The sequence below is a fragment of the Megalobrama amblycephala genome, linkage group LG7 (genome assembly GCF_018812025.1).
Source record: "Megalobrama amblycephala isolate DHTTF-2021 linkage group LG7, ASM1881202v1, whole genome shotgun sequence".
NCBI lineage: Eukaryota > Metazoa > Chordata > Actinopteri > Cypriniformes > Xenocyprididae > Megalobrama > Megalobrama amblycephala.
Window position 1 is genome coordinate 50,755,435 of NC_063050.1, and position 25,783 is coordinate 50,781,217.

At 40.6% G+C, this 25,783-nt stretch overlaps 2 protein-coding genes across 2 annotated transcripts in view; one reads left to right on the plus strand and one right to left on the minus strand.

The window, feature by feature from the left end:
* Positions 1-941: 941 nt before the first annotated feature.
* On the minus strand, positions 942-6,488 carry LOC125272851 (zona pellucida sperm-binding protein 3-like). Its single transcript, XM_048198013.1, has 9 exons — positions 5,731-6,488; positions 4,698-4,816; positions 3,568-3,671; positions 3,322-3,499; positions 3,129-3,246; positions 2,773-2,864; positions 2,605-2,693; positions 2,391-2,510; positions 942-1,088 (listed from the first exon to the last, which is right to left on the minus strand). The coding sequence occupies exons 1-9, from the start codon at positions 6,406-6,408 to the stop codon at positions 964-966; spliced, it is 1,623 nt and encodes a 540-aa protein (XP_048053970.1). The 5' UTR covers positions 6,409-6,488; the 3' UTR covers positions 942-963.
* The window catches only part of pard3ba (par-3 family cell polarity regulator beta a), a 228,417-nt gene continuing 207,769 nt past the window's right edge, over positions 5,136-25,783 (plus strand). Inside the window, exons 1-2 of the mRNA XM_048198008.1 lie at positions 5,136-5,250; positions 7,402-7,620. The gene's annotated coding sequence lies outside the window, so the exon portion shown is untranslated. The remainder of the gene's footprint in view (positions 5,251-7,401; positions 7,621-25,783) is intronic.

Below are 25,783 nucleotides of genomic sequence, written 5' to 3' on the forward strand. Positions count from 1 at the left end.
ATGAAGATCAGAATGATCCTAATAAATTGTATGAGGAAAAAAAAAAACCTTGTTAAATATTTGCTCACCTTATATGGCTTTGCTTCAGTCATTTTGATTTGTTACATTTTTAAATGTAATGCAAGTTTAATTTAACATTTATTTTGGGTGCAAATATTTCTAGTCAATCATCTAGTCAAAGACATACAATTTTATTCCACAACAACATTTAGTAATTTATCATAACCGCCATGAATTATAATGATGTCCACATGAGAATTTTCTCTCTTTCTCTTCACCATGGTCAGGATCTTGTTTTGGGCTTTCAGAAGGCAGCAAACTGCCACGCCATAAACCATGAGGTTTATTACTCATTAAAGGGTCACTGCGAGTCAATGGATGTGTTTGTAAAGCACACCAATATTACACAACATCAGCTGGCTACAAACACACCATTATACTTCCATACCCCACTTCATTTCAATAAAGCTTCCTATTGCTTTTATGGCCATTTTAATTACGTCTATTTGTCTTCCCGTTCCCATGAGCGTGGATGCAGTCCATTTCACCAACGCAAGACAGACCATAAAACTCAAAATATGAAAGCCATTTTTATGCAAGGGGTTTTATATTAGACTCATATTCTCTGGAGATAATATAAAACAAATATGACCAAAAGTAGTTGAGCAGTGAAAATCATAGTCTGAATTTAATTTTTCCTTTGAAAGCATACAAGCACACTTATACATGTAGCCAGTACATTTGTGTCGCTTTAACAGTGCAATGCTGGAAAGCCATGAACAGCAAATTGTTACCATGTTCCAAACTGGTAAACAGTGCCGCATCAGCAAGATGATGGGTCATTTACTGCAGATGGGATTCCCTGAACAGAAACAAGAACCTAATGGGCTTTAACCAACTAACTGCAGGCAACAGCAGACCAAGGAAACAAAACACACCAGTTAGACAAAACAGCTTTTATTCTTATTCACAAATCGGCGCAGGCAGTTTCTGACGTCTTTGGTAAAACAACGTTCCAAGGATAATGACACACAAGATTACAACTGTGACCACCAAGGCAGTCACGAGCACCAACTCGATGGAGTACTCTAGAAGAGGAAGAAAGTAAAGGAGTAAGGGTTATGATGCTGGACACAGACATAAAAATCACATATACAGTGGCCCAAAAAAGTACTTAATGTCAGTGTAATTGCATTAGATACCAAATAAACCAATACAAATAAACAAAATTTAAGCTACTTTTTCAACTATTTATAACCAACTGGTCTCAAGGTGACTTATGGATGTAATGTTTATGCCTAAAGTGCTTTACGACAAACCGTGTGCAAATTCATAAGTCAACGCCATCGCCGCGTTTACCTCGGTAAGTTGACCGAGTGGATCTCTGAGCTGGTGTGAGCGATTGGAGGCGGGCCACGTATAATAAACAAAACAATAGTGTGGAGTTGCATTCAAGCTATTTTAAAAGGCATAGAGAAATTTCCTCAGGGGGAAAAAAAAAAAAAAAAAAAAAAAAAAAAAAAATATATATATAATATATATATATATATATATAATATATATATATATATATAAATTAATATGTAATTATGGTGATCAAAGATGAGTTTTAAGGGATAAAATTAATGACTACAGAGGGACTTTAAAGAAATGAATACTCCGCATAAATACATTAAAATGATCAAAAGTGACAGTGAAGGCATTTATAAGGATATAAAAGACTTCTATTGTCAAATACTGTTTTTCCAGTCAAAAGAATCCTAAAAAGTACAAAAAAAAAAAAAAAAAAAAAAAAAAAAAGCATCAGTTACCACAAATATTAAAGTTATATTTCACCCCAAAATAAAAGTTATCCCATGATTTACTCACCTTCAAGCCATCCTAGGTGTATGTGACTTCTTTCAGATGAACAATCAGTTATATTAAAAGATATCCTGGATCTTCTAAGCTTTATAATGGGAGTGAATGGGGGGCATTTTGATTGATTTAAATATGGATATTTTTCTCTTTTGAAAAAAAAAAAAAAAAAAAAAGCCATCACTTCACTTCAGAAGGCCTTTATTAACCCTCTGGAGTCATATGGATTACTTATGATGGATGGATGCACTTTTTTGGCTTCAATGTGTGCCGCCACCCCCCCCATTTTTGAGTGAACTATCCCTTTAAGCAGCACAATTGTTTTCAACAAATAAGAAACGTTTGAGCAGCAAGAATGATTTCTAAAGGATCATGTGACACTGAAGACTGGAGTAATGGAGTAATTCAGCTTTGATCACAGGAATAAAGCAGACTTTTCAAATGTACACTTCAACCTCAAACTTTTGAAGGGCAGTTTGCATTCTGGGACACTGTATGCTTAAATCCATCATATTATTGATGTCAACATTCACCTGCATCTTTCGATGACACCCGAGAAGACTCTCCAATTTGCAGTAAAGGCTCTTTCTCCATTGGTTGTGGCTCCTGGACAATAATCGGTCCAATAGTAGCCTCATCTTCCAACTTGGAACCTTAAATGCAAAACGGATTGAAACATTCAGGTTGCGCAGAAATAGTTTATCGCTTTCCAAATATATCGGGATGGATTTAAAAGTGGAACGATACCATCAGAATCCAGACTTCTGCCCTTCCTCATGATGCAGCTGGTCTCACAACAGCCACACACTTGATTGTCTCCGTTTGCAGCAGTCCAGCTGTTAGGAAACATGGGAATACTCATTGGACGTTGAATGGAGACTCACAAACTTTCTTCCGACATTACTCCACCCATACCTGTTTGTTTCTTGAACAAATGAGCAGGCCTTGTTCATAACATCAATGGGGCTGGATGTTGTAGTAGCCTTTAAATGACAAGTGATGTAGATCTGGGAGAGAAAGACAACTAAACTCAATATGATTAATTCAGATTAACAAATGGCTGAAAAAGTGCAAAACTTGTACCTGGGACATCTTTGTATCTTACTCGAAAGTTCACAGTATTAATTCAAGGATACATATTACTATTCTAACATGCATCTTTTAAGGGTTACTAAGGTACAAAGTTGTCCTTTTAAGGGTACTACCCCAGTGACAAGCTTTTGTACCCCTAAAAGGTAAATTTTTCTGATACGATACAGTAATTGACTCACCAATCCACGGGAATCTTGGTTAAATCTGAATGCCTCTATCTGAAATTGTAACTTGTCATCCTGTATCCTGGGCATGAACCTGGATCTGGAATTTGTCAGCTTGGCATCCACCATGCATCTAAAGATTTCATTTAACCGTATAAACCAACAATGGCGCAATAGTTCGACAGGTCTGTCTGGAATAGTCGCTCACCCGCTGTTCTCGATGAACGTGTAGACGGTGGTGGTTTCCCCGCTGGGGCCCAAAGTAGCAGCGCAGCTTTCCACAAACACCCGCAGGGGAACATGATTAGCACGGACCACTGAGGCTTCCAGGTTTATGAAATCTCCCAGAAAGTAGGCGTTTGAGGGTCGCTCATACCTCCAGTCATCTGTAGAACAGGTCTGATTAAGACATTCAGGTTAAGAACTAACACAGTAATGCTAAAAGGCCACTTACCAGTCATGAGCTTAAGGGAAAAGTGTAGATGTTCTTCGCCAGATTTCACTGCAGCATAGGGAATCCAGGTGGGATGCAATGCATTACTACTCACATTGTGTTTCCTGAAAGTTACATGATGCAATGTACAGCATTTGGTGAACCAAAGTATGACAACTATATAACAAATTGTAAATTTAGAAAGTTAAATTTACAGTAGTCAACATTTGAAGTGGATCAAAAAAAAGGTTGTCCTAAGAAGAAGGTTTTAGGACAACTTTGAAAGGTTTTGATTCACTTCAAATGTTCACTACTGTATATATTAATGTAAAAGTAATGTTACAATATTGCATTACTCCCTAAGAAAGTAACTAATTGCATTACTTTTAAATAAAGTAATGGGTTATGTTACTTTTGCTTTATTTTCTCTCACCTGGGCTGGGTTTGCTTGTACCATTTTTGGTAAAAGGCCTTTTTACACCTAAACTGAAATGAATGAGCCTCAGACTGAAGGAAACGCAAATTCATGCTAGTACAATAGAGGGTGCAGCTCAAATAAACCTTTCAGCTGTGCTGAAACACCTCTGCACTTATGCTGCCTTCACATGCTCTCAGAATTATCATAAATTCGAGTTTCCCAGGTAAAATTGCACATGAATGCCCTCCCATTTCGAAACGCGAATGAGATGAGATCGTAATCACGACTTCAGAAGTGGTAATTATCAAATTTCTGACTCCCCATTTCTCTCAACATGGAGTCAGGAGAGCTGTCAGTCAATAAATAGGAAATCAAAGTAACTTGCATTACTTATTTGAAAAGGTAACTCATTTTGTTTTAATTTATAATTAGTTACTTTACTACTTGCAAAAAGTAATCAGATTACGCAACTTGCATGACCCTCATTACTGATAATAAGTGAATATAGATGAAACATTTGAGGGAAAAAAAAAAAAAAAAAAAAAAAAAATGTATTTGGACATTCTCTAAAGGCCCATTATAAGCTCATTCCCAAAACATAACTTTATTCCCAAAATTTCTGCATGTTGAACCAAAATGCTGTCATAAAGAGAACTCTTAGAGGTTATGACTCCAGCTCTTATAAACTAAAGCTTGATTGTTATGTTAGTTTGAAAGATTTAAGGAGTGTTACCTTGGGTAGATGCAATGAATTGCAACCATAGCTTCATTGGTCTTCACAATAAGCGTGTTAGGAAGAGGTGAAGGTGAATACACCAAAACAAAGGAATAAACAAGTGAATCTTCAGTCATCTGGGGGGAAAAGGCCACAAATTATTCATACAAAATATTAAAACGATAACAAAAACATAATAAAATACAAAAGTGACAAGATAAATGGGATAAAATTCAAAATGAGATGTTAAATTAGTAATTATTAAATTATATACACAAATATATACACATACAAAAAAATTGAGACAAAAATACAAAGACAATAAGTAGATAAAAAGCTACCTAAATAAAACTAAATCATTAAATAGTCAACCGATCTCCCAACCCCATATTACACATTTTATCTTTGTCATATGGCCATGTTGAGGCCATTTATGGTCACAATTCCGTGCGCAGAGACCCGCCCCCTTTAGTTACTGTTGCTACGTGTACGTCTCTCACGCCACACGTTCTAAAATACATCGAGGAGAAAAGAGGACACCGACAGCGCGTCGACAGACAAGACAGAGCAGGTTACTTTTGATATGAAACGGTCTCAATTTTTTTTTTATTTTAAAAACATTTAAACAAATACCGTTTTGTAGCTCTTTAATGTGTCGCGACAGATCGCTGTAGAGCATCAAACGGCTCGTGAACCGATCATCTCTTCATACTAGTTAATTTTTTAGCATCAAATAAACATGAATGAACTTAAGGAATGTTGTTTCAACCACGGACAGACGTCAATACACACCATGTTCAAGTTCAAATCCACTGATGTTAATCCAATAACTCCCCTGACCGTTTTGTCTTACAAAATGGCGGATTCGGCGTTATAGTTGGTTAGATCGCCTGTCAATCAAACTCGCAGCGAAGGTTCAAATTGATCAAATCTTGACTATAAAGGTTACAAAAAAACCTTGTTTAAGTAAAACCTTGCTCTAAGAGCAGGATCACAACTAGAAAACAGAAGTAAACAGTAGAGCACCAATGCGAACCAGAACATACAGTACCGTTAGTGTGCTTCCACATTCTTGTAATGCTGATTCAAAGGCAACAATCCTGGCCTGGTCATCAAATCCAACAGATGGACAACCACCCAGTGTCAAATCAGAGGGGTTGATGAACTGACTGTTTCCCAGGAAATCTTGCTTCACCTGCACTTTGACAGAGACCTCACCACAGTGAACCTCCACGGTGTTTGCAGGCTCTGGCGCCTCGGGTACAAACTCTGGCCCCATAACCAACTCATCCTTGAGGTCAGGATAGAGATCAGGACCTGGAATGGGCTTCTGGAGTCCCTGTTGGGTTTGTGAGAACGTCTCAACCGTTTGCTCAGGTTTTATAAGTCCAAAATTCACTTGGCTTCGCAAAGGCTGGCTAGGTTGAAGGGGAACGGGTGCGTAGTTGGTTCTCTGGGATTGTGCTTGTATTTGCCCCATTGCTGGGGCAGGTCTCCAAGGAGCCACAGGTGCAGGTCCCCTGGATTCAATAAGGTTTTGAAACATGTTGGGTGCAAAGCCTAACACACTTTGATCAGGCATTTGCGCTGGCATTGGCTGTCTGAAGATGGCATTTTGACTCAAGCCCTGGTCTAAAGATTGTTCCCATAAGTTCAGTTGTTCAGCACAACACAGAAATCCACATGAAACTATAATTATAAAATCAATAACCACTGAACTTCTTCCCATTGTTGGTCTCTCAAGACATTCCTCTGAGTGCTCAGAGGATATAACAACTCCCAATCACTCTTTATTGTTGATTGGTTGGAAAGGTCAGGTTCAAATTTGACTCCGCCCCTTTAAATTTCCCTCCAGCCCATGCCAATCAAATTTACTGCTGACAAATTCACACAGTAGTTTCCCAATGTTAATACTTTCATCTGATCACATGATGACAACGTGAGGAAATGTATTTAAAACTTATAAAAAAAAAAGAAAAGAAATAAACTGGTTTCAACAGAAAACACTGACTTATTAAAATATCACATAATTTTTATTAACATTAAAAAATGCACTTATAATTAAAAAAAAATAATACTTTTATACTTGCATAAAAAATGAGATTCATTTATTTTAAATATAGACATATATTTATATTTTTGAACATGGGTTTTCACCAGAAAAAGATAAATTTAAAATACATCATATGATATATATTAGAAATATGATGTTATCCTTATAGTAAAACACAGTTATTTTATACTTGCATAAGAAATTAGGCTCATGTTTAATTAATATACTTCATATTAACATATTTATACTGGGCATTTTTTAAACGTCCAATAAAAAAAGTTAATGAAGTCAAGTGGATAACCTTTGTCGGAATTAGGCTTCTATATTTATTGTTTCTTTTAACTTTTTTAATTTGTATTTTTTATTATTTAAAATTGCAATATATCAAATATGGAGGAGCAAAATCATGAATTATAAATTTTACACCAACAATCTGAAGTGAGATTAATCTTTGTAAAAAGACAACAGTTTTTTTTAGTTCTTCTTTTACTCATTTATGCCACTATAACATATGCTAATTAGGGGAAAAACACAATTCTTTGAGAAAATATACCACAATATTCTCTGTTTTCAGAGATTGCAAAAGATTCTTTTCCACAAAACACATTGCTGGTTCCCTCACACATAAAGCGTGTTTATCAGGTGGTGTGTTGTGTTTGTCTTTCACAGAATTTTACGACATGCTGTGCTAAACACTCTGACACAAGAGGAAGCTGTGAGAGGACAGGTCTCAGATCAGTTGGAGCTGCCTATCAACCCTATTATGCTGTTCAGAGTAACTCTATTAATGGCCTCTAATTTGGCCCAGGGGACCAGAATGGGACCGGTGGCGTCTGCGACTCTGGTGCCAGAAAGCAAGGGCCATCTGCTGGGGACCGCAGGAAGCAGGTATCCATGACCCCCTACTCCCCACAGACACAGACAGGCAGCAGCTGCTCATTATGAAACATGCTAAATGAGCTCTGAGTACTGTCATACAGAGAGTCTCACACCACTAGAGGGCAGCGCCAGCTGTAATTATGTTGCATTTAGCAGCTGAGAGCTTTAGAGGACTTTCAGGCTGGATGAATTCGGAATAGCATATTATCATTTCAGCTTAATATGGCAGAAATTGTAGAATGACTATATGATATTCCAAATTCAGAAGGTTTTGGCTAATTTTGCAGTATGTATAGATACTGTGCACAGTTTGAATCCTTTCCAGATGCATGACCAATTACATTTGTCAAAATATGCAGTATACATCCCTGTAGGAAAGAAAAAAAATCACAAAAACATCTCTTTAATATCTTGTTTTTTTCTAACAATGAGATTAAATGGAGCGCAAATACAATGGAGACTAATTTCCTGTTTTTCTCACATGAACAAATGAATGAATGAGTGAATGAACAAATGCTGGGTTAAAAATTACCCAAGTTGGGTTAAATGTTTGCCCAACATGCTGGGTAGTTTTATTTAACTCAACTATTGTTTAAAAATGACTGTATTGCTTGCTTAAAATGAACCAGAAATATGTTGGAAATGAACATTTATTAATAGGTTTAATAAATAATAATTTAAAAATAAACATTTATTTAATTTCTTATTAATAAATGTTCACCTTTTGATTATTACTGTTCCCTCTAGTAATTATGTGTCTGATTTTTAATTTCCAACCTATTTTGGGTTCATTTTAAGACAGTCATATAGTCATTTTTTAAACAATAATTGAGATAAATAAAACTAGCCAGCAAGTTAGTCAAGCATTTAACCCAACCACTGGGTTAAAAATAACCCATTTGCTGGGTTTGTCCATATTTAACCCAACTTGGGTTGTTTTTAATCCAGCATTTTTTTTTGAATGAATGAAATCTCAAATGTGTCTCCCTTGGAAATGTCTCAAACTGTGCTCAGATTTGCCAAGGTACAATAATAATTCAATAATTGTAGCATCTGTCTATTTAAACACACACACACACACACATTGGGTTTTCATGTTTTATGGGGACTTTCCATACATAAACATAATGATTTATATAATTTTATACTGCACAAACTGTTTATTCTATCCCCTAACCCTACCTGTAAATCTACTCATCACAGAAAGCATTCAGCATTTTTACATTTTCAAAACAAAATAATAAATAAATAATTTATTGTGATGACGAAAGGTCAAAGATTTCTGGTATTACGTTCCTTGTAGGACATTTGTTTTCTTTGAGTAAAATAAAAATGATTGCAATGACTTTGATTGAGTCTTTTCTAATCCTTTAAGCAAAAGTCTCCATTTGATCTCCATGTAATCTCATATCAGTTTAGGAGAAACAATTGAGACTTTAAAAAGATCTCATTTGTGATTCTTCCTTCCTACGGGTCTGCAAGCTACATGATGTTTTCAGTTGTGTGATTCTTTGTGTGGCAGAAACGTGGTAAGAAACGATAAAGACGCTTGCCAAAAGCTTGGCTCTGAGTGGATGCGGATGACAAATGTTTAACCGCAAGAAGTGAATCGGGCGGCTTTACGTGTCTGTTGACTGATCCGGAGCCTGCTGCTCCCACACATCTGCTGGCGTTTGTCTTTGTTTAACCCGTGCTTTGTTATTTTAGAGCCCGAGCGCTCAGAGAGTCACATGATCACAAGCTGCTCTGAGCCCATCAAATATTTCAGAGGTGCAGCTGGATTTATCCTCCAGATAAGTGGATCTGGATGCCGTCCTGCATTCTGTGGGAGTGAGGTGCTCGAGGACACCTGCCCGACATTAATTGAGTTTTCAGATATATTTCATTCAAATAATAAGTTTGTCTCATATGTTTCTCCTTAAGTTCCTTAAAAAAAATTAGAAAAAAGACAATGCTTGTGGCATACAGTAAGAATATAGACGTAAAATAAAGTTGGACAGCAGCTTTTGATGAGAATTTGATGAGAAATGCAATAATCTCATTTATTAGCAATATTCGTATTTTATGACCAGTAGGTGGCGATGTCAAAATCAGAGCACAGTTTGAGACACTGTTCAGATTCACGTGTGAAATGACTCTTGGGTTCTTGGGATTCTGGAGAATAATTCAGAGTAGGAGTTTAGTCTTCATTTGCTGTCCATCTAATCTTGTTACTGTCTTAGGAGAAACGACTGAGATCTCATTTGTGTTTGTTTGGTTTTTATCCCCCTATGGGAGGTGTTGTTAAACAGACAAAAAAAATTGAAATAAGGGGAGGAGTGCGAGTAAAAGAAAAGCGAGACGAAATCAAATGTGGCGTTACGACCAAGAAACCCAATGCCGGCCATATCCAGAGGAAACAGATGGAGTAATAAAAGAGGGGCTTTGATTCACAAACCATCAGTGTTTCTTTCCAGCAGATTAGAAATGTGCTGTTATTGAAGACATGCATCACAGAGCCTCTACAGGATATTCCACACGCAGATGCATCTTTCAGTACATGCCTACTGCACAATATAATCAAACACATTCAAATCTAAGAATAGCATGTATAGCAGCATGTCACTAACTTGATTTTTAATGAAAATGAAGTTGTGTTTAGCTGTGTAAAACTCACCTCCATGATGCTTAACTGGTGTGGGTGGTTGCTGGAGTATTTCGTGTTAAACAGGTGGCAGGGGTTTCATTGGCATTGCTTGGTGTTTCTTTGTGGTCCAAGGTGGCTGCTTGGCTTTTTAGGTTGTTACTAGGGTGTTGCTATGCAGTTGATAGGGCATTGATGGGTGGTTGCTAGGATGCTTTGAGTGGCTACTAAGGCCTTTTTGATTACATGTTGACCATACTACTCAAGAAATTTCGCTAGCAAAAAAAAAAAAAAAAAAAAAAAAAAAAAAAAATTGCCTAGTGTGAATAGTTGGCCTATAGTGATGTATGAAGCATTGCTCACAAAAAAGTCAAACCATGCAGTTTCTGTTGGTTCTCTGAAGGACATTTCACAATTGAAATAGTTAACCCTGGGTTATTCTAAACCCTGGGTAAATGGGATCTTGGGTTATCTAGCTACACATTTCACACTGCTCATAATTTACCCAGGGTTAACAATTGATCTTCCACTCTAAAAATGCTGGGTTAAAAAACAAAAACAAAGTTGGGTTGAAAATGGACAAACCCAGCAATTGGGTCAATTTAACCCAGCAGTTGGGTTAAATGTTTGACCTAACCTGCTGGGTATTTTTATTTAACTCATTTTTAAAAATTATTGTATTGCTTGGTTAAAATTAACCCAAAGTATGTTGGAAATGAACATTTATTAATAAGTTTAATGAACATTAAATAAACAATAAACATTCATTAAATAGCTTATTAATAAATGTTCACCTTTTGATTATTATTGTTGCCTCTAGTAATTATGTGTCTGATTTTTAATTTCCAACCTATTTTGGGTTCATTTTAATCCAGCCATATAGTCATTTTTAAACAATAGTTGGGTTAAATAAAACTACCCAGCACGCTGGTCAAACATTTCTGTCAGCATTTGACATTTTTCCTCTCAAATGCTAAATTTATATACAAAGCAAAATACAAAATACTGTTTATATACAAAGCACTGTGTTTCCATGACTGTCCAAAGCAGGCAAATATGAGTACGTGATTGGTTGTTTGTTGCTAAGCGTCTGACTGTAACATTCTTCTAACGCTAACACCACTTCTAAAGTATGAAACATTCCTTTACCCGGGGTTAAAAGTGGTGTTTAGATTGACCATAACCCGGGGTTATTCGCATTGTGAATTGTGAAAAGCCCTCTTGAACCTGTTGAGAAATCTGTGTGGGGAAATCTTTGGCCCTCACTTGAAATTCCCAATCGTGTTGACTCCTATTGAATTTACTGGATTTTATCCACAAAAAATTGTCCACTAACAGTAAGTGTGACCGAAATTTTAATGTTAGGGTTCTGTTAAAATCTCTAAAATGTGTGGTCACATTAGCGAAATTTTGGGAAAATTTTGCAAGCTAAAACGCGGTGAAATCTGGATTGGAAAATCCCAATCGTATTGATTCCTTTTGAAATAACTGGATTTTACCCATGGATGTCAGCCGAATGGTGTAACCACAGCTTTAGTTTTAGGTTTCATTCAAATCTCAAAAGGTGCATCACATTAACAAAATTTTGGTGATATTTTGCAGGCAAAAAAAGGTTTAGCCCGCATAGAAGTCACTTTCAAACCAAGCAGTTTTCTGATGGTCAACATGGCGAAATCTGCATAGGAAAATATTTCAACCTCACACCAAATTCCCAATTGCATGGATTTCTATTAAAACAACTAGATTTCATCCAGGAAAATTCAAAAGTGAAGCTTGTTATAGCAAACAATAATAATCCCTTTAGAGAAACAAGCCACCACTGCATTCAAAAGACATTTACCTTGTTTTGAAGAGGTAATTCAGTCATGTGTCCAATAATAAACTTCAGCTGTCTGGTGCCGCAGCACATGGAAGGACATCTACTGCCTTTATTAGGTTGTCTTATTGAACGCACAATAGCTCTCTTCATTATGCATCTTCATTACCATTTTTCAATCAAGGTAATGCCGTAGAGATGGAAAAATGGACTAATGCTTAGTGACAGTGAGAGAAATAATGACTGGCGGTAATTTGGTAATTTTGAGTCCGAAAACTGCTCTCGCATGCATCGAAATACTGTATATGCACATTCAGAGGCAATTACGCATTCCCTCATTTCACTGCATTACTGTTTGTGAAGTTGCATTCCAAACACATTTAGTTGTAGCCAGTTATCCATCATGTCTGATTGTGTCATTTCGCAGTAATTGAACCCCACGGGACACGCACAAGATATATTCTCTGGTTTATCTGCATTTGTTTTGAGAAAATCTCATTATAACTTTCTCTTTGATAAATCAACACCGGGGTTCATTAACAAAGTGGAAATGCATGAAAGGTTGCTGTTATATTCACAACAATTCCTGTGGTCTGGATGACCGTCTCTGACATCTGGAATTCACACACTTCATGAGTCTAGCTGTATTACTGAGAAACACTATGTTGTATTGTAGTATGTGACCATGTAAAACCCAGAGGGTGACGGCATATTTAATGAGAGTGAGCGTTTGGTTCTCTATCCCCACAGAACTACACAGCAGGGGACAGAGGAGGGCAGTTTGTCTTTGTCACATTAGGGAAAGACTAGGGAAAATAGTTGTTAACTAGGTGCAGATCTCACAAATAATTAGGGGTGTTTACCAAGTCAACCGTCAGTATTATTGTTCATACTTCAAGGTTAGTGATTTGAAAAAAAACATTAAACTTAAAGGGTTAGTTCACCCAAAAATGAAAATTATGTCATTAATTACTCACCCTCATGTTGCGTCAAACCCATAAACGCATCACAATTGAGCTTCTGCAAGAACCAATGAGGTTCATTCTCGTGTTACGCATCACGTAAGAGGTTTGTTCTTGTGTGTCAAGCAGGTTCGGTTCAGCTTCGGTTTATGTTCCCTGATCAATGTTTATATTATATGTGAATAAAAGCCTGTTTTTTTTTGCGTTTTGTCTCATTAATAACATTGTTTTTTTTAAATCAAAATGGTTGCTTTTTAGCAGCAGTACTCCCCACTACTCAGTCAAGTAGCATGGCAAAAGAAATCATATTTTACATGAATTGAGAGCGAGTTTAGTGCCTGTTTTGTACTAAAAACATTTGATATTTAAATCAGTTCATGTGAGTACAGTGGTTCAATATTAATATTATAAAGCGACAAGAATATTTTTGGTGCTCCAAAAAAACAAAATAACGACTTCTATAGTGATGACCGATTTCAAAACAATGCTTCAGGAAGCTTCAGAGCGTTTTGAATCAGCGTGTCAAATCATGATTCGGATCGCGAGTCAAACCACCAAACTGCTGAAATCACGTGACTTTGACACTCTGAACAGCTGATTCAACATGCTGATTCATAATGCTCCGAAGCTTCCTGAAGCAGTGTTTTGAAATCGGCCATCACTATGGAAGTCATTATTTTGTTTTTTTTGGCACACCAAAAATGTTCTCGTTGCTTTATAATATTAATATTGAACCACTGTACTCACATGAACTGATTTAAATATGTTTTTAGTACATTAATGGATCTTGAGAGAGGAAATGTCATTGCTCCCTATGCAGGCCTCACTGATCCATCGGATTTCAACAAAAATGTCTTAATTTGTGTTCTGAAGATCAGCGAAGGTCTTACGGGTGTGGAACGGCATGAGAGTGAGTAATAAATGACGTTATTTTCAAATCAAACATGCAGCGCGGCTGTTGTGCGATTCATGAACAAATGACTCTTTTGAGCCGGTTACTTTAGTTAGTTAAAAAGAAAAACCAGTACAATCCCAAAGCAAATGATCTGATCTGATGGTTCCTTTAATGACTTGTTCAAAAAGATGAATTATCACTTTGAGGCAGTTTCTCGAATCCTTCACTGAACTGAATCTGAATCAAGTGTAGACCACACAGTAGCCAGCCTACATTTTTGCAAGTGTCTCTCATTCTGTCCTCTGTATTTTCCTCTATAAAAATATAAGTGCCAAGCAACCAAAATAAATATGTAGTATACATTATGTGGTATGTAAAATAAATAAATTTAACAGTCATAAAAGTTTTACGTCTGTAGGTGGCACTGTGTAGCTAAAGCCAAGCACCCTGCCTTCATTCAGGGTCAATCTCACACTTCCCTCCTGGGCTGAAAAAAAAGACAGATCTCTGACAATAACGTGTTGTTTGCTCTGAAGCCTTGAAGAGGGAGGTTTTAGCTTCCCGGCCATCGAGTGACTGGTTGCTGACCTTTTGAGTTTGTGTTTTCACACACTGGCGCTGTGTGAAACTGTACATCTATTGATTTCCTTTGTAGATGTTGAAACAGGGGCACGATTAATATTAATCAGTGTCTTAAGAATGAAGAGTGTTTAAAATCATGTTTGTGTGGTCTTGGTTGACGTTCCATCCAAAATATTAATCTTTTCACTTGAGCCAATTTCTTACAGTAATTTATAATCCATTAATATTTACAATTGGATGTACTATTAACAATATATATTTAACGATACAGTGAACCTAGAAACTATCCACAATGCCCTAGCAACCATGTAGCAATGACCTGGCAAGGTGAGTTTCACCCCTGTAAGAAATGAATTATTAACATGGCAAAATGGGTCATGATGAGAAATAACAATAGAATAGAAGAAGATGTAAAATATTATAGAACACTCTGTGGACATTTGGACAGTATTTACCTCAAAAAGATCTTGACATTCCAATGCATTCTCTAATAACGAAGTACAGTGGGTACGGAAAGTATTCAGACCCCCTTAAATTTTTCACTCTTTGTTATATTGTAGCCATTTGCTAAAATCATTTAAGTTCATTTTTTCCCTCATGAATGTACACACAGCACCCCATATTGACAGACAAAACACAGAATTGTTGACATTTTTGCAGATTTATTAAAAAAGAAAAACTAAAATATCGCATGGTCCTAAGTATTCAGACCCTTTGCTGTGACACTCATATATTTAACTCAGGTGCTGTCCATTTCTTCTGATTATCCTTGAGATGGTTCTACACCTTCATTTGAGTCCAGCTGTGTTTGATTATACTGATTGGACTTGATTAGGAAAGCCACACACCTGTCTATATAAGACCTTACAGCTCACAGTGCATGTCAGAGCAAATGAGAAGCATGAGGTCAAAGGAACTGCCTGAAGAGCTCAGAGACAGAAATGTGGCAAGGCACAGATCTGGCCAAGGTTACAAAAAAAAATTCTGCTGCACTTAAGGTGCCTAAGAGCACAGTGGCCTCCATAATCCTTAAATGGAAGACGTTTGGGACGACCAGAACCCTTCCTAGAGCTGGCCGTCCGGCCAAACTGAGCTATCGGGGGACAAGAGCCTTGGTGAGAGAGGTAAAGAAGAACCCAGAGAGAGAAAGTTGAAGAGAGAAAGTTGTAGAAAGTCAACCATCACTGCAGCCCTCCACCAGTCGGGGCTTTATTGCAGAGTGGCCTGACGGAAGCCTCTCCTCAGTGCAAGACACATGAAAGCCTGCATGGAGTTTGCTAAGATGGTGAGAAATAAGATTCTCTGGTCTGATGAGACCAAGATAGAACTTTTTGGCCTTAATTCTAAGCGGTATGTGTGGAGAAAACCAGGCACTGCTCATCACCTGTCCAATACAGTCCCAACAGTGAAGCATGGTGGTGGCAGCATCATGCTGTGGGGGTGTTTTTCAGCTGCAGGGACAGGACGACTGGTTGCAATCGAGGGAAAGATGAATGTGGCCAAGTACAGGGATATCCTGGACGAAAACCTTCTCCAGAGTGCTCAGGACCTCAGACTGGGCCGAAGGTTTACCTTTCAACAAGACAATGACCCTAAGCACACAGATAAAATAACGGAGGAGTGGCTTCACAACAACTCAGTGACTGTTCTTGAATGGCCCAGCCAGAGCCCTGACTTAAACCCAATTGAGCATCTCTGGAGAGACCTAAAAATGGCTGTCCACCAACGTTTACCATCCAACCTGACAGAACTGGAGAGGATCTGCAAGGAGGAATGGCAGAGGATCCCCAAATCCAGGTGTGAAAAACTTGTTGCATCTTTCCCAAAAAGACTCATGGCTGTATTAGATCAAAAGGGTGCTTCTACCAAATACTGAGCAAAGGGTCTGAATACTTAGGACCATGTGATATTTCAGTTTTTCTTTTTTAATAAATCTGCAAAAATGTTAACAATTCTGTGTTTTTCTGTCAATATGGGGTGCTGTGTGTACATTAATAAGGAAAAAAATGAACTTAAATGATTTTAGCAAATGGCTGCAATATAACAAAGAGTGAAAAATTTAAGGGGGTTTGAATACTTTCCGTACCCACTGTATATGCTCAAAAAACATTACATATGAGAGGGAGTTATTGATCAATTTCATTTGGAGATGTACAGTAAAATCAGCAGGATGTGAAAACACATTATCTATGTTTATGAATTAGAGTTTTTTAACGTGTGAAAGCACTTGAGAAACTAAAGAGGTCTCACTTGTGATTTTTATTTCCCAAGACATGATATTCATGTATAAATGCTTCTTTAGTCTTTAAGCCATGGTGACTCCCATTATGATGCAAATAATGCTCATATACAGACAAAATGGCCTGAGTCTGGCCTGGATCAATTGTGCCTCTGGACTTATGACATTTATGGAAATTATGATCATAGATCAATACATCCCGCTTACTGCAACTCAATTGTAATTGATCTGTTGTTGGATATAGAGGGCAAGACAGACTTTCTCTGCCTGAGAAAATGAGCTTCTTTGTCTTTGCTGCAGTTTGGAGAGAACTGAAAAACACTTCAAACAGAGACAAAAGAAAAGGTTATTTCTGCCTAGAATTATTTCTGCTTTATGATAAAGAGATTATTTCATAATAGATCTGAATGAACCCGACTAGGCTGCTTTTATCTTGCTTTCCACTATTCTATGAGGCAGAGCGATCCTAAAAGGAAGTTATTTTGCCTTTCCTTTGAGTGTAATGAGATTTGCACACATACTTTGATTATACTCAAAGTCCCTTTAAGGGAAATCGTTTCACTCTGCAGCCCTTTTGGTAATTTTCCTGTCACACACGTCATACAAGTACCATTCTCCCAGCTAACAGGGAACGTTCACAGAACGTTCTGGCAAGGTTCTCTCAAAGTTATGAACAAATGTTGGAATGTTCGTTCAGATTTGTCTGGTACTTAATAATGTTCTCCTTAGCACAAATATGTTATTTGTACTTTTTTTTTTGGGTGGGGGGATGTTTGTTTCAGAATGTCCAGAGAACATTCAAAAGTAACATTTGCAGAATGATAAAATGGAATGTTCCCCTAATGTACGTATAAACATTTCAAAATATTTATATTGTTTTGAATGTTCAGAGAACATTCTGAAATAACATTTTCATAACTTAATATGGAAACATTAACATAATGTTTTTAGGACATTTTTTTTAGCTAGGCTATCTACTACATTACACTATGTCATTGCTTTTTGTGGAAGCTCAAACGTGATGCGTAACATGAGAACGAACATCGTTGGTTCTTGCAGAAGCTCAAAAGTGATGTGTAACATGAGAACGCAACTCGTTGGTTCCTGTGGAATCTCAAACATGGTTCGTAACACGAGAACGAACCTCGTTGGCTCTTGCGGAAACTCAAACGTGATGCGTAACGTGAACGAACCTCGTTGGCTCTTGCGGAAGCTCAAACATGATGCGTAACGTGAACGAACCTTGTTGGCTCTTGTGGAAGCTCAAACGTGGTTCGTAACACGAGAACGAACCTCGTGGGCTCTTGCGGAAGCTCAAATGTGATGCGCAACGTGAACGAACCTCGTTGGCTCTTGCGGAAGCTCAAACGTGATGTGTAACGTGAACAAACCTCGTTGGCTCTTGAGGAAGCTCAAACGTGATGCGTAACACAAGAACGAACCTCGTTGGTTCTTGTGGAAGCTCAAACGTGATGCGTAACGTGAACGAACCTCGTTGGCTCTTGAGGAAGCTCAAACGTGATGCGTAACGTGAACAAACCTCGTTGGCTCTTGAGGAAGCTCAAACGTGATGCGTAACACAAGAATGAACCTCGTTGGTTCTTGTGGAAGCTCAAACGTGATGCGTAATGTGAACGAACCTCGTTGGCTCTTGCGGAAGCTCAAACGTGATGCGTAACACGAGAACGAACCTCGTTGGCTCTTGCGGAAGCTCAAACGTGATGCGTAACGTGAACGAACCTCGTTGGCTCTTGCGGAAGCTCAAACGTGATGCGTAACGTGAACAAACCTCGTTGGCTCTTGAGGAAGCTCAAACGTGATGCGTAACACAAGAACGAACCTCGTTGGTTCTTGTGGAAGCTCAAACGTGATGCGTAACGTGAACGAACCTCGTTGCCTCTTGAGGAAGCTCAAACGTGATGCGTAACACAAGAACGAACCTCGTTGGCTCTTGCGGAAGCTCAAACGTGATGCGTAACACGAGAACGAACCTCGTTGGCTCTTGAGGAAGCTCAAACGTGATGCGTAACGTGAACAAACCTCGTTGGCTCTTGAGGAAGCTCAAACGTGATGCGTAACGTGAACAAACCTCGTTGGCTCTTGAGGAAGCTCAAACGTGATGCGTAACACAAGAATGAACCTCGTTGGTTCTTGTGGAAGCTCAAACGTGATGCGTAACGTGAACGAACCTCGTTGGCTCTTGCGGAAGCTCAAACGTGATGCGTAACACGAGAACGAACCTCGTTGGCTCTTGCGGAAGCTCAAACGTGATGCGTAACGTGAACGAACCTCGTTGGCTCTTGCGGAAGCTCAAACGTGATGCGTAACGTGAACAAACCTCGTTGGCTCTTGAGGAAGCTCAAACGTGATGCGTAACACAAGAACGAACCTCGTTGGTTCTTGTGGAAGCTCAAACGTGATGCGTAACGTGAACGAACCTCGTTGGTTCTTGTGGAAGCTCAAACGTGATGCGTAACGTGAACGAACCTCGTTGGCTCTTGAGGAAGCTCAAACGTGATGCGTAACACAAGAACGAACCTCGTTGGCTCTTGCGGAAGCTCAAACGTGATGCGTAACGAGAACGAACCTCGTTGGTTGTTGTGGAAGCTCAAACGTGATGCGTAACGTGAACGAACCTCGTTGGCTCTTGAAGAAGCTCAAACGTGATGCGTAATACAAGAACGAAACTCGTTGGCTCTTGTGGAAGCTCAAACATGATGCATAACACAAGAACGAACCTCGTTGGTTCTTGCAGAAGCTCAAAAGTGATGCGTAACATGAGAACGCAACTCGTTGGTTCCTGTGGAAGCTCAAACGTGATGCGTAACACGAGAACGAACCTCGTTGGCTCTTGCGGAAGCTCAAACGTGATGCGTAACGTGAACGAACCTCGTTGGCTCTTGCGGAAGCTCAAACGTGATGCGTAACGTGAACGAACCTCGTTGGCTCTTGCGGAAGCTCAAACCTGATGCGTAACACAAGAACGAACCTCGTTGGTTCTTGTGGAAGCTCAAACGTGATGCGTAACGTGAACGAACCTCGTTGGTTCTTGTGGAAGCTCAAACGTGATGCGTAACGTGAACGAACCTCGTTGGCTCTTGAGGAAGCTCAAACGTGATGCGTAACACGAGAACGAACCTCGTTGGTTCTGTGGAAGCTCAAACGTGATGCGTAACACAAGAACGAACCTCGTTGGTTGTTGTGGAAGCTCAAACGTGATGCGTAACGTGAACGAACCTCGTTGGCTCTTGAGGAAGCTCAAACGTGATGCGTAACGTGAACGAACCTCGTTGGCTCTTGAGGAAGCTCAAACGTGATGCGTAACGTGAACGAACCTCGTTGGCTCTTGAGGAAGCTCAAACGTGATGCGTAACACGAGAACGAACCTCGTTGGTTCTGTGGAAGCTCAAACGTGATGCGTAACACAAGAACGAACCTCGTTGGTTGTTGTGGAAGCTCAAACGTGATGCGTAACGTGAACGAACCTCGTTGGCTCTTGCGGAAGCTCAAACGTGATGCGTAACACAAGAATGAACCTCGTTGGTTCTTGTGGAAGCTCAAACATGATGCGTAACACGAGAACGAACCTCGTTGGTTCTTGTGGAAGCTCAAACGTGATGCGTAACGTGAACGAACCTCGTTGGCTCTTGAGGAAGCTCAAACGTGATGCGTAACACGAGAACGAACCTCGTTGGTTCCTGTGGAAGCTCAAACGTGATGCGTAACACAAGAACGAACCTCGTTGGTTGTTGTGGAAGCTCAAACGTGATGCGTAACGTGAACGAACCTCGTTGGCTCTTGAGGAAGCTCAAACGTGATGCGTAACGTGAACGAACCTCGTTGGCTCTTGAGGAAGCTCAAACGTGATGCGTAACGTGAACAAACCTCGTTGGCTCTTGAAGAAGCTCAAACGTGATGCGTAACACAAGAATGAACCTCGTTGGTTCTTGTGGAAGCTCAAACATGATGCGTAACACGAGAACAAACCTCGTTGGCTCTTGAGGAAGCTCAAACGTGATGCGTAACGAGAACGAACCTCATTGGCTCTTGAAGAAGCTCAAACGTGATGCGTAACACAAGAATGAACCTCGTTGGTTCTTGTGGAAGCTCAAACATGATGCGTAACACGAGAACGAACCTCGTTGGCTCTTGAGGAAGCTCAAACGTGATGCGTAACGTGAACGAACCTCGTTGGCTCTTGAAGAAGCTCAAACGTGATGCGTAATACAAGAACGAAACTCGTTGGCTCTTGTGGAAGCTCAAACATGATGCATAACACAAGAACGAACCTCGTTGGTTCTTGCAGAAGCTCAAAAGTGATGCGTAACATGAGAACGCAACTCGTTGGTTCCTGTGGAAGCTCAAACGTGATGCGTAACACGAGAACGAACCTCGTTGGCTCTTGCGGAAGCTCAAACGTGATGCGTAACGTGAACGAACCTCGTTGGCTCTTGCGGAAGCTCAAACGTGATGCGTAACACAAGAACGAACCTCGTTGGTTCTTGTGGAAGCTCAAACGTGATGCGTAACGTGAACGAACCTCGTTGGTTCTTGTGGAAGCTCAAACGTGATGCGTAACGTGAACGAACCTCGTTGGCTCTTGAGGAAGCTCAAACGTGATGCGTAACACGAGAACGAACCTCGTTGGTTCTGTGGAAGCTCAAACGTGATGCGTAACACAAGAACGAACCTCGTTGGTTGTTGTGGAAGCTCAAACGTGATGCGTAACGTGAACGAACCTCGTTGGCTCTTGAGGAAGCTCAAACGTGATGCGTAACGTGAACGAACCTCGTTGGCTCTTGAGGAAGCTCAAACGTGATGCGTAACGTGAACAAACCTCGTTGGCTCTTGAAGAAGCTCAAACGTGATGCGTAACACAAGAACGAACCTCGTTGGTTCTTGTGGAAGCTCAAACGTGATGCGTAACACGAGAACAAACCTCGTTGGCTCTTGAGGAAGCTCAAACGTGATGCGTAACGTGAACGAACCTCGTTGGCTCTTGAAGAAGCTCAAACGTGATGCGTAACACAAGAATGAACCTCGTTGGCTCTTGAGGAAGCTCAAACGTGATGCGTAACGTGAACGAACCTCGTTGGCTCTTGAAGAAGCTCAAACGTGATGCGTAATACAAGAACGAAACTCGTTGGCTCTTGTGGAAGCTCAAACGTGATGCGTAACACAAGAACGAACCTCGTTGGCTCTTGAGGAAGCTCAAACGTGATGCGTAACGTGAACGAACCTCGTTGGCTCTTGAAGAAGCTCAAACGTGATGCGTAATACAAGAACGAACTCGTTGGCTCTTGTGGAAGCTCAAACATGATGCGCAACACGAGAACGAACCTCATTGGCTCTTGCGGAAGCTCAAACGTGATGCGTAACGTGAACAAACCTCGTTGGCTCTTGAGGAAGCTCAAACGTGATGCGTAACGTGAACGAACCTCGTTGGCTCTTGAGGAAGCTCAAACGTGATGCGTAACGTGAACAAACCTCGTTGGCTCTTGAAGAAGCTCAAACGTGATGCGTAACACAAGAATGAACCTCGTTGGTTCTTGTGGAAGCTCAAACATGATGCGTAACACGAGAACAAACCTCGTTGGCTCTTGAGGAAGCTCAAACGTGATGCGTAACGTGAACGAACCTCGTTGGCTCTTGAAGAAGCTCAAACGTGATGCGTAACACAAGAATGAACCTCGTTGGTTCTTGTGGAAGCTCAAACATGATGCGTAACACAAGAACGAACCTCGTTGGCTCTTGAGGAAGCTCAAACGTGATGCGTAACGTGAACGAACCTCGTTGGCTCTTGAGGAAGCTCAAACGTGATGCGTAACACAAGAACGAACCTCGTTGGCTCTTGTGGAAGCTCAAACGTGATGCGTAACACAAGAACGAACCTCGTTGGTTCTTGTGGAAGCTCAAACGTGATGCGTAACGTGAACGAACCTCGTTGGCTCTTGCGGAAGCTCAAACGTGATGCGTAACACAAGAATGAACCTCGTTGGTTCTTGTGGAAGCTCAAACATGATGCGTAACACGAGAACGAACCTCGTTGGTTCTTGTGGAAGCTCAAACGTGATGCGTAACGTGAACGAACCTCGTTGGCTCTTGAGGAAGCTCAAACGTGATGCGTAACACGAGAACGAACCTCGTTGGTTCCTGTGGAAGCTCAAACGTGATGCGTAACACAAGAACGAACCTCGTTGGTTGTTGTGGAAGCTCAAACGTGATGCGTAACGTGAACGAACCTCGTTGGCTCTTGAGGAAGCTCAAACGTGATGCGTAACGTGAACGAACCTCGTTGGCTCTTGAGGAAGCTCAAACGTGATGCGTAACGTGAACAAACCTCGTTGGCTCTTGAAGAAGCTCAAACGTGATGCGTAACACAAGAATGAACCTCGTTGGTTCTTGTGGAAGCTCAAACATGATGCGTAACACGAGAACAAACCTCGTTGGCTCTTGAGGAAGCTCAAACGTGATGCGTAACGAGAACGAACCTCGTTGGCTCTTGAAGAAGCTCAAACGTGATGCGTAACACAAGAATGAACCTCGTTGGTTCTTGTGGAAGCTCAAACATGATGCGTAACACGAGAACGAACCTCGTTGGCTCTTGAGGAAGCTCAAACGTGATGCGTAACGTGAACGAACCTCGTTGGCTCTTGAAGAAGCTCAAACGTGATGCGTAATACAAGAACGAAACTCGTTGGCTCTTGTGGAAGCTCAAACATGATGCGTAACGTGAACGAACCTCGTTGGCTCTTGAAGAAGCTCAAACGTGATGCGTAATACAAGAACGAAACTCGTTGGTTCTTGCAGAAGCTCAAAAGTGATGCGTAACATGAGAACGCAACTCGTTGGTTCCTGTGGAAGCTCAAACGTGATGCGTAACACGAGAACGAACCTCGTTGGCTCTTGCAGAAGCTCAAACGTGATGCGTAACGTGAACGAACCTCGTTGGCTCTTGCGGAAGCTCAAACGTGATGCGTAACACAAGAACGAACCTCGTTGGTTCTTGTGGAAGCTCAAACGTGATGCGTAACGTGAACGAACCTCGTTGGTTCTTGTGGAAGCTCAAACGTGATGCGTAACGTGAACGAACCTCGTTGGCTCTTGAGGAAGCTCAAACGTGATGCGTAACACGAGAACGAACCTCGTTGGTTCCTGTGGAAGCTCAAACGTGATGCGTAACACAAGAACGAACCTCGTTGGTTGTTGTGGAAGCTCAAACGTGATGCGTAACGTGAACGAACCTCGTTGGCTCTTGAGGAAGCTCAAACGTGATGCGTAACGTGAACGAACCTCGTTGGCTCTTGAGGAAGCTCAAACGTGATGCGTAACGTGAACAAACCTCGTTGGCTCTTGAAGAAGCTCAAACGTGATGCGTAACACAAGAATGAACCTCGTTGGTTCTTGTGGAAGCTCAAACATGATGCGTAACACAAGAACAAACCTCGTTGGCTCTTGAGGAAGCTCAAACGTGATGCGTAACGTGAACGAACCTCGTTGGCTCTTGAAGAAGCTCAAACGTGATGCGTAACACAAGAATGAACCTCGTTGGCTCTTGAGGAAGCTCAAACGTGATGCGTAACGTGAACGAACCTCGTTGGCTCTTGAAGAAGCTCAAACGTGATGCGTAATACAAGAACGAAACTCGTTGGCTCTTGTGGAAGCTCAAACATGATGCGTAACACAAGAACGAACCTCGTTGGCTCTTGAGGAAGCTCAAACGTGATGCGTAACGTGAACGAACCTCGTTGGCTCTTGAAGAAGCTCAAACGTGATGCGTAATACAAGAACGAAACTCGTTGGCTCTTGTGGAAGCTCAAACATGATGCGTAACACGAGAACGAACCTCATTGGCTCTTGCGGAAGCTCAAACGTGATGCGTAACGTGAACAAACCTCGTTGGCTCTTGAAGAAGCTCAAACGTGATGCGTAACACAAGAATGAACCTCGTTGGTTCTTGTGGAAGCTCAAACATGATGCGTAACACGAGAACAAACCTCGTTGGCTCTTGAGGAAGCTCAAACGTGATGCGTAACGTGAACGAACCTCGTTGGCTCTTGAAGAAGCTCAAACGTGATGCGTAACACAAGAATGAACCTCGTTGGTTCTTGTGGAAGCTCAAACATGATGCGTAACACAAGAACGAACCTCGTTGGCTCTTGAGAAAGCTCAAACGTGATGCGTAACACGAGAACGAACCTCATTGGCTCTTGCGGAAGCTCAAACGTGATGCGTAACACAAGAATGAACCTCGTTGGTTCTTGTGGAAGCTCAAACATGATGCGTAACACAAGAACGAACCTCGTTGGCTCTTGAGGAAGCTCAAACGTGATGCGCAACGTGAACGAACCTCGTTGGCTCTTGAAGAAGCTCAAACGTGATGCGTAATACAAGAACGAAACTCGTTGGCTCTTGTGGAAGCTCAAACATGATGCATAACACAAGAACGAACCTCGTTGGCTCTTGAGGAAGCTCAAACGTGATGCATAACGTGAACGAACCTTCGTTGGCTCTTGAGGAAGCTCAAACGTGATGCATAACACAAGAACGAACCTCATTGGCTCTTGAGGAAGCTCAAACGTGATGCGTAACGTGAACGAACCTCGTTGGCTCTTGAGGAAGCTCAAACGTGATGCGTAACGTGAACGAACCTCGTTGGCTCTTGAGGAAGCTCAAACGTGATGCGTAACACAAGAACGAACCTCGTTGGCTCTTGCGGAAGCTCAAACGTGATGCGTAACGTGAACGAACTTCGTTGGCTCTTGAGGAAGCTCAAACGTGATGCGTAACGTGAACGAACCTCGTTGGCTCTTGAGGAAGCTCAAACGTGATGCGTAACACAAGAACGAACCTCATTGGCTCTTGAGGAAGCTCAAACGTGATGCGTAACACAAGAACGAACCTTCGTTGGTTGTTGTGGAAGCTCAAACGTGATGCGTAACACGAGAACGAAACTCGTTGGTTCTTGTGGAAGCTCAAACGTGATGCGTAACACAAGAACGAAACTCGTTGGCTCTTGCGGAAGCTCAAACGTGATGCGTAACGTGAACGAACT

What these genes read in the sequence shown, in the direction of transcription:
- LOC125272851 (XM_048198013.1), bottom strand. Translation starts at nt 6,408, where the DNA reads ATGGGAAGAAGTTCAGTGGTTATTGATTTTATAATTATAGTTTCATGT. An exon ending in AATGTGGAAGCACACTAACG is followed by an intron (nt 4,817 to 5,730) that starts GTACTGTATGTT and finishes TTTTCCCCCCAG; the next exon opens with ATGACTGAAGATTCACTTGT. An exon ending in ACCAAGATTCCCGTGGATTG is followed by an intron (nt 2,865 to 3,128) that starts GTGAGTCAATTA and finishes TTTCTCTCCCAG; the next exon opens with ATCTACATCACTTGTCATTT.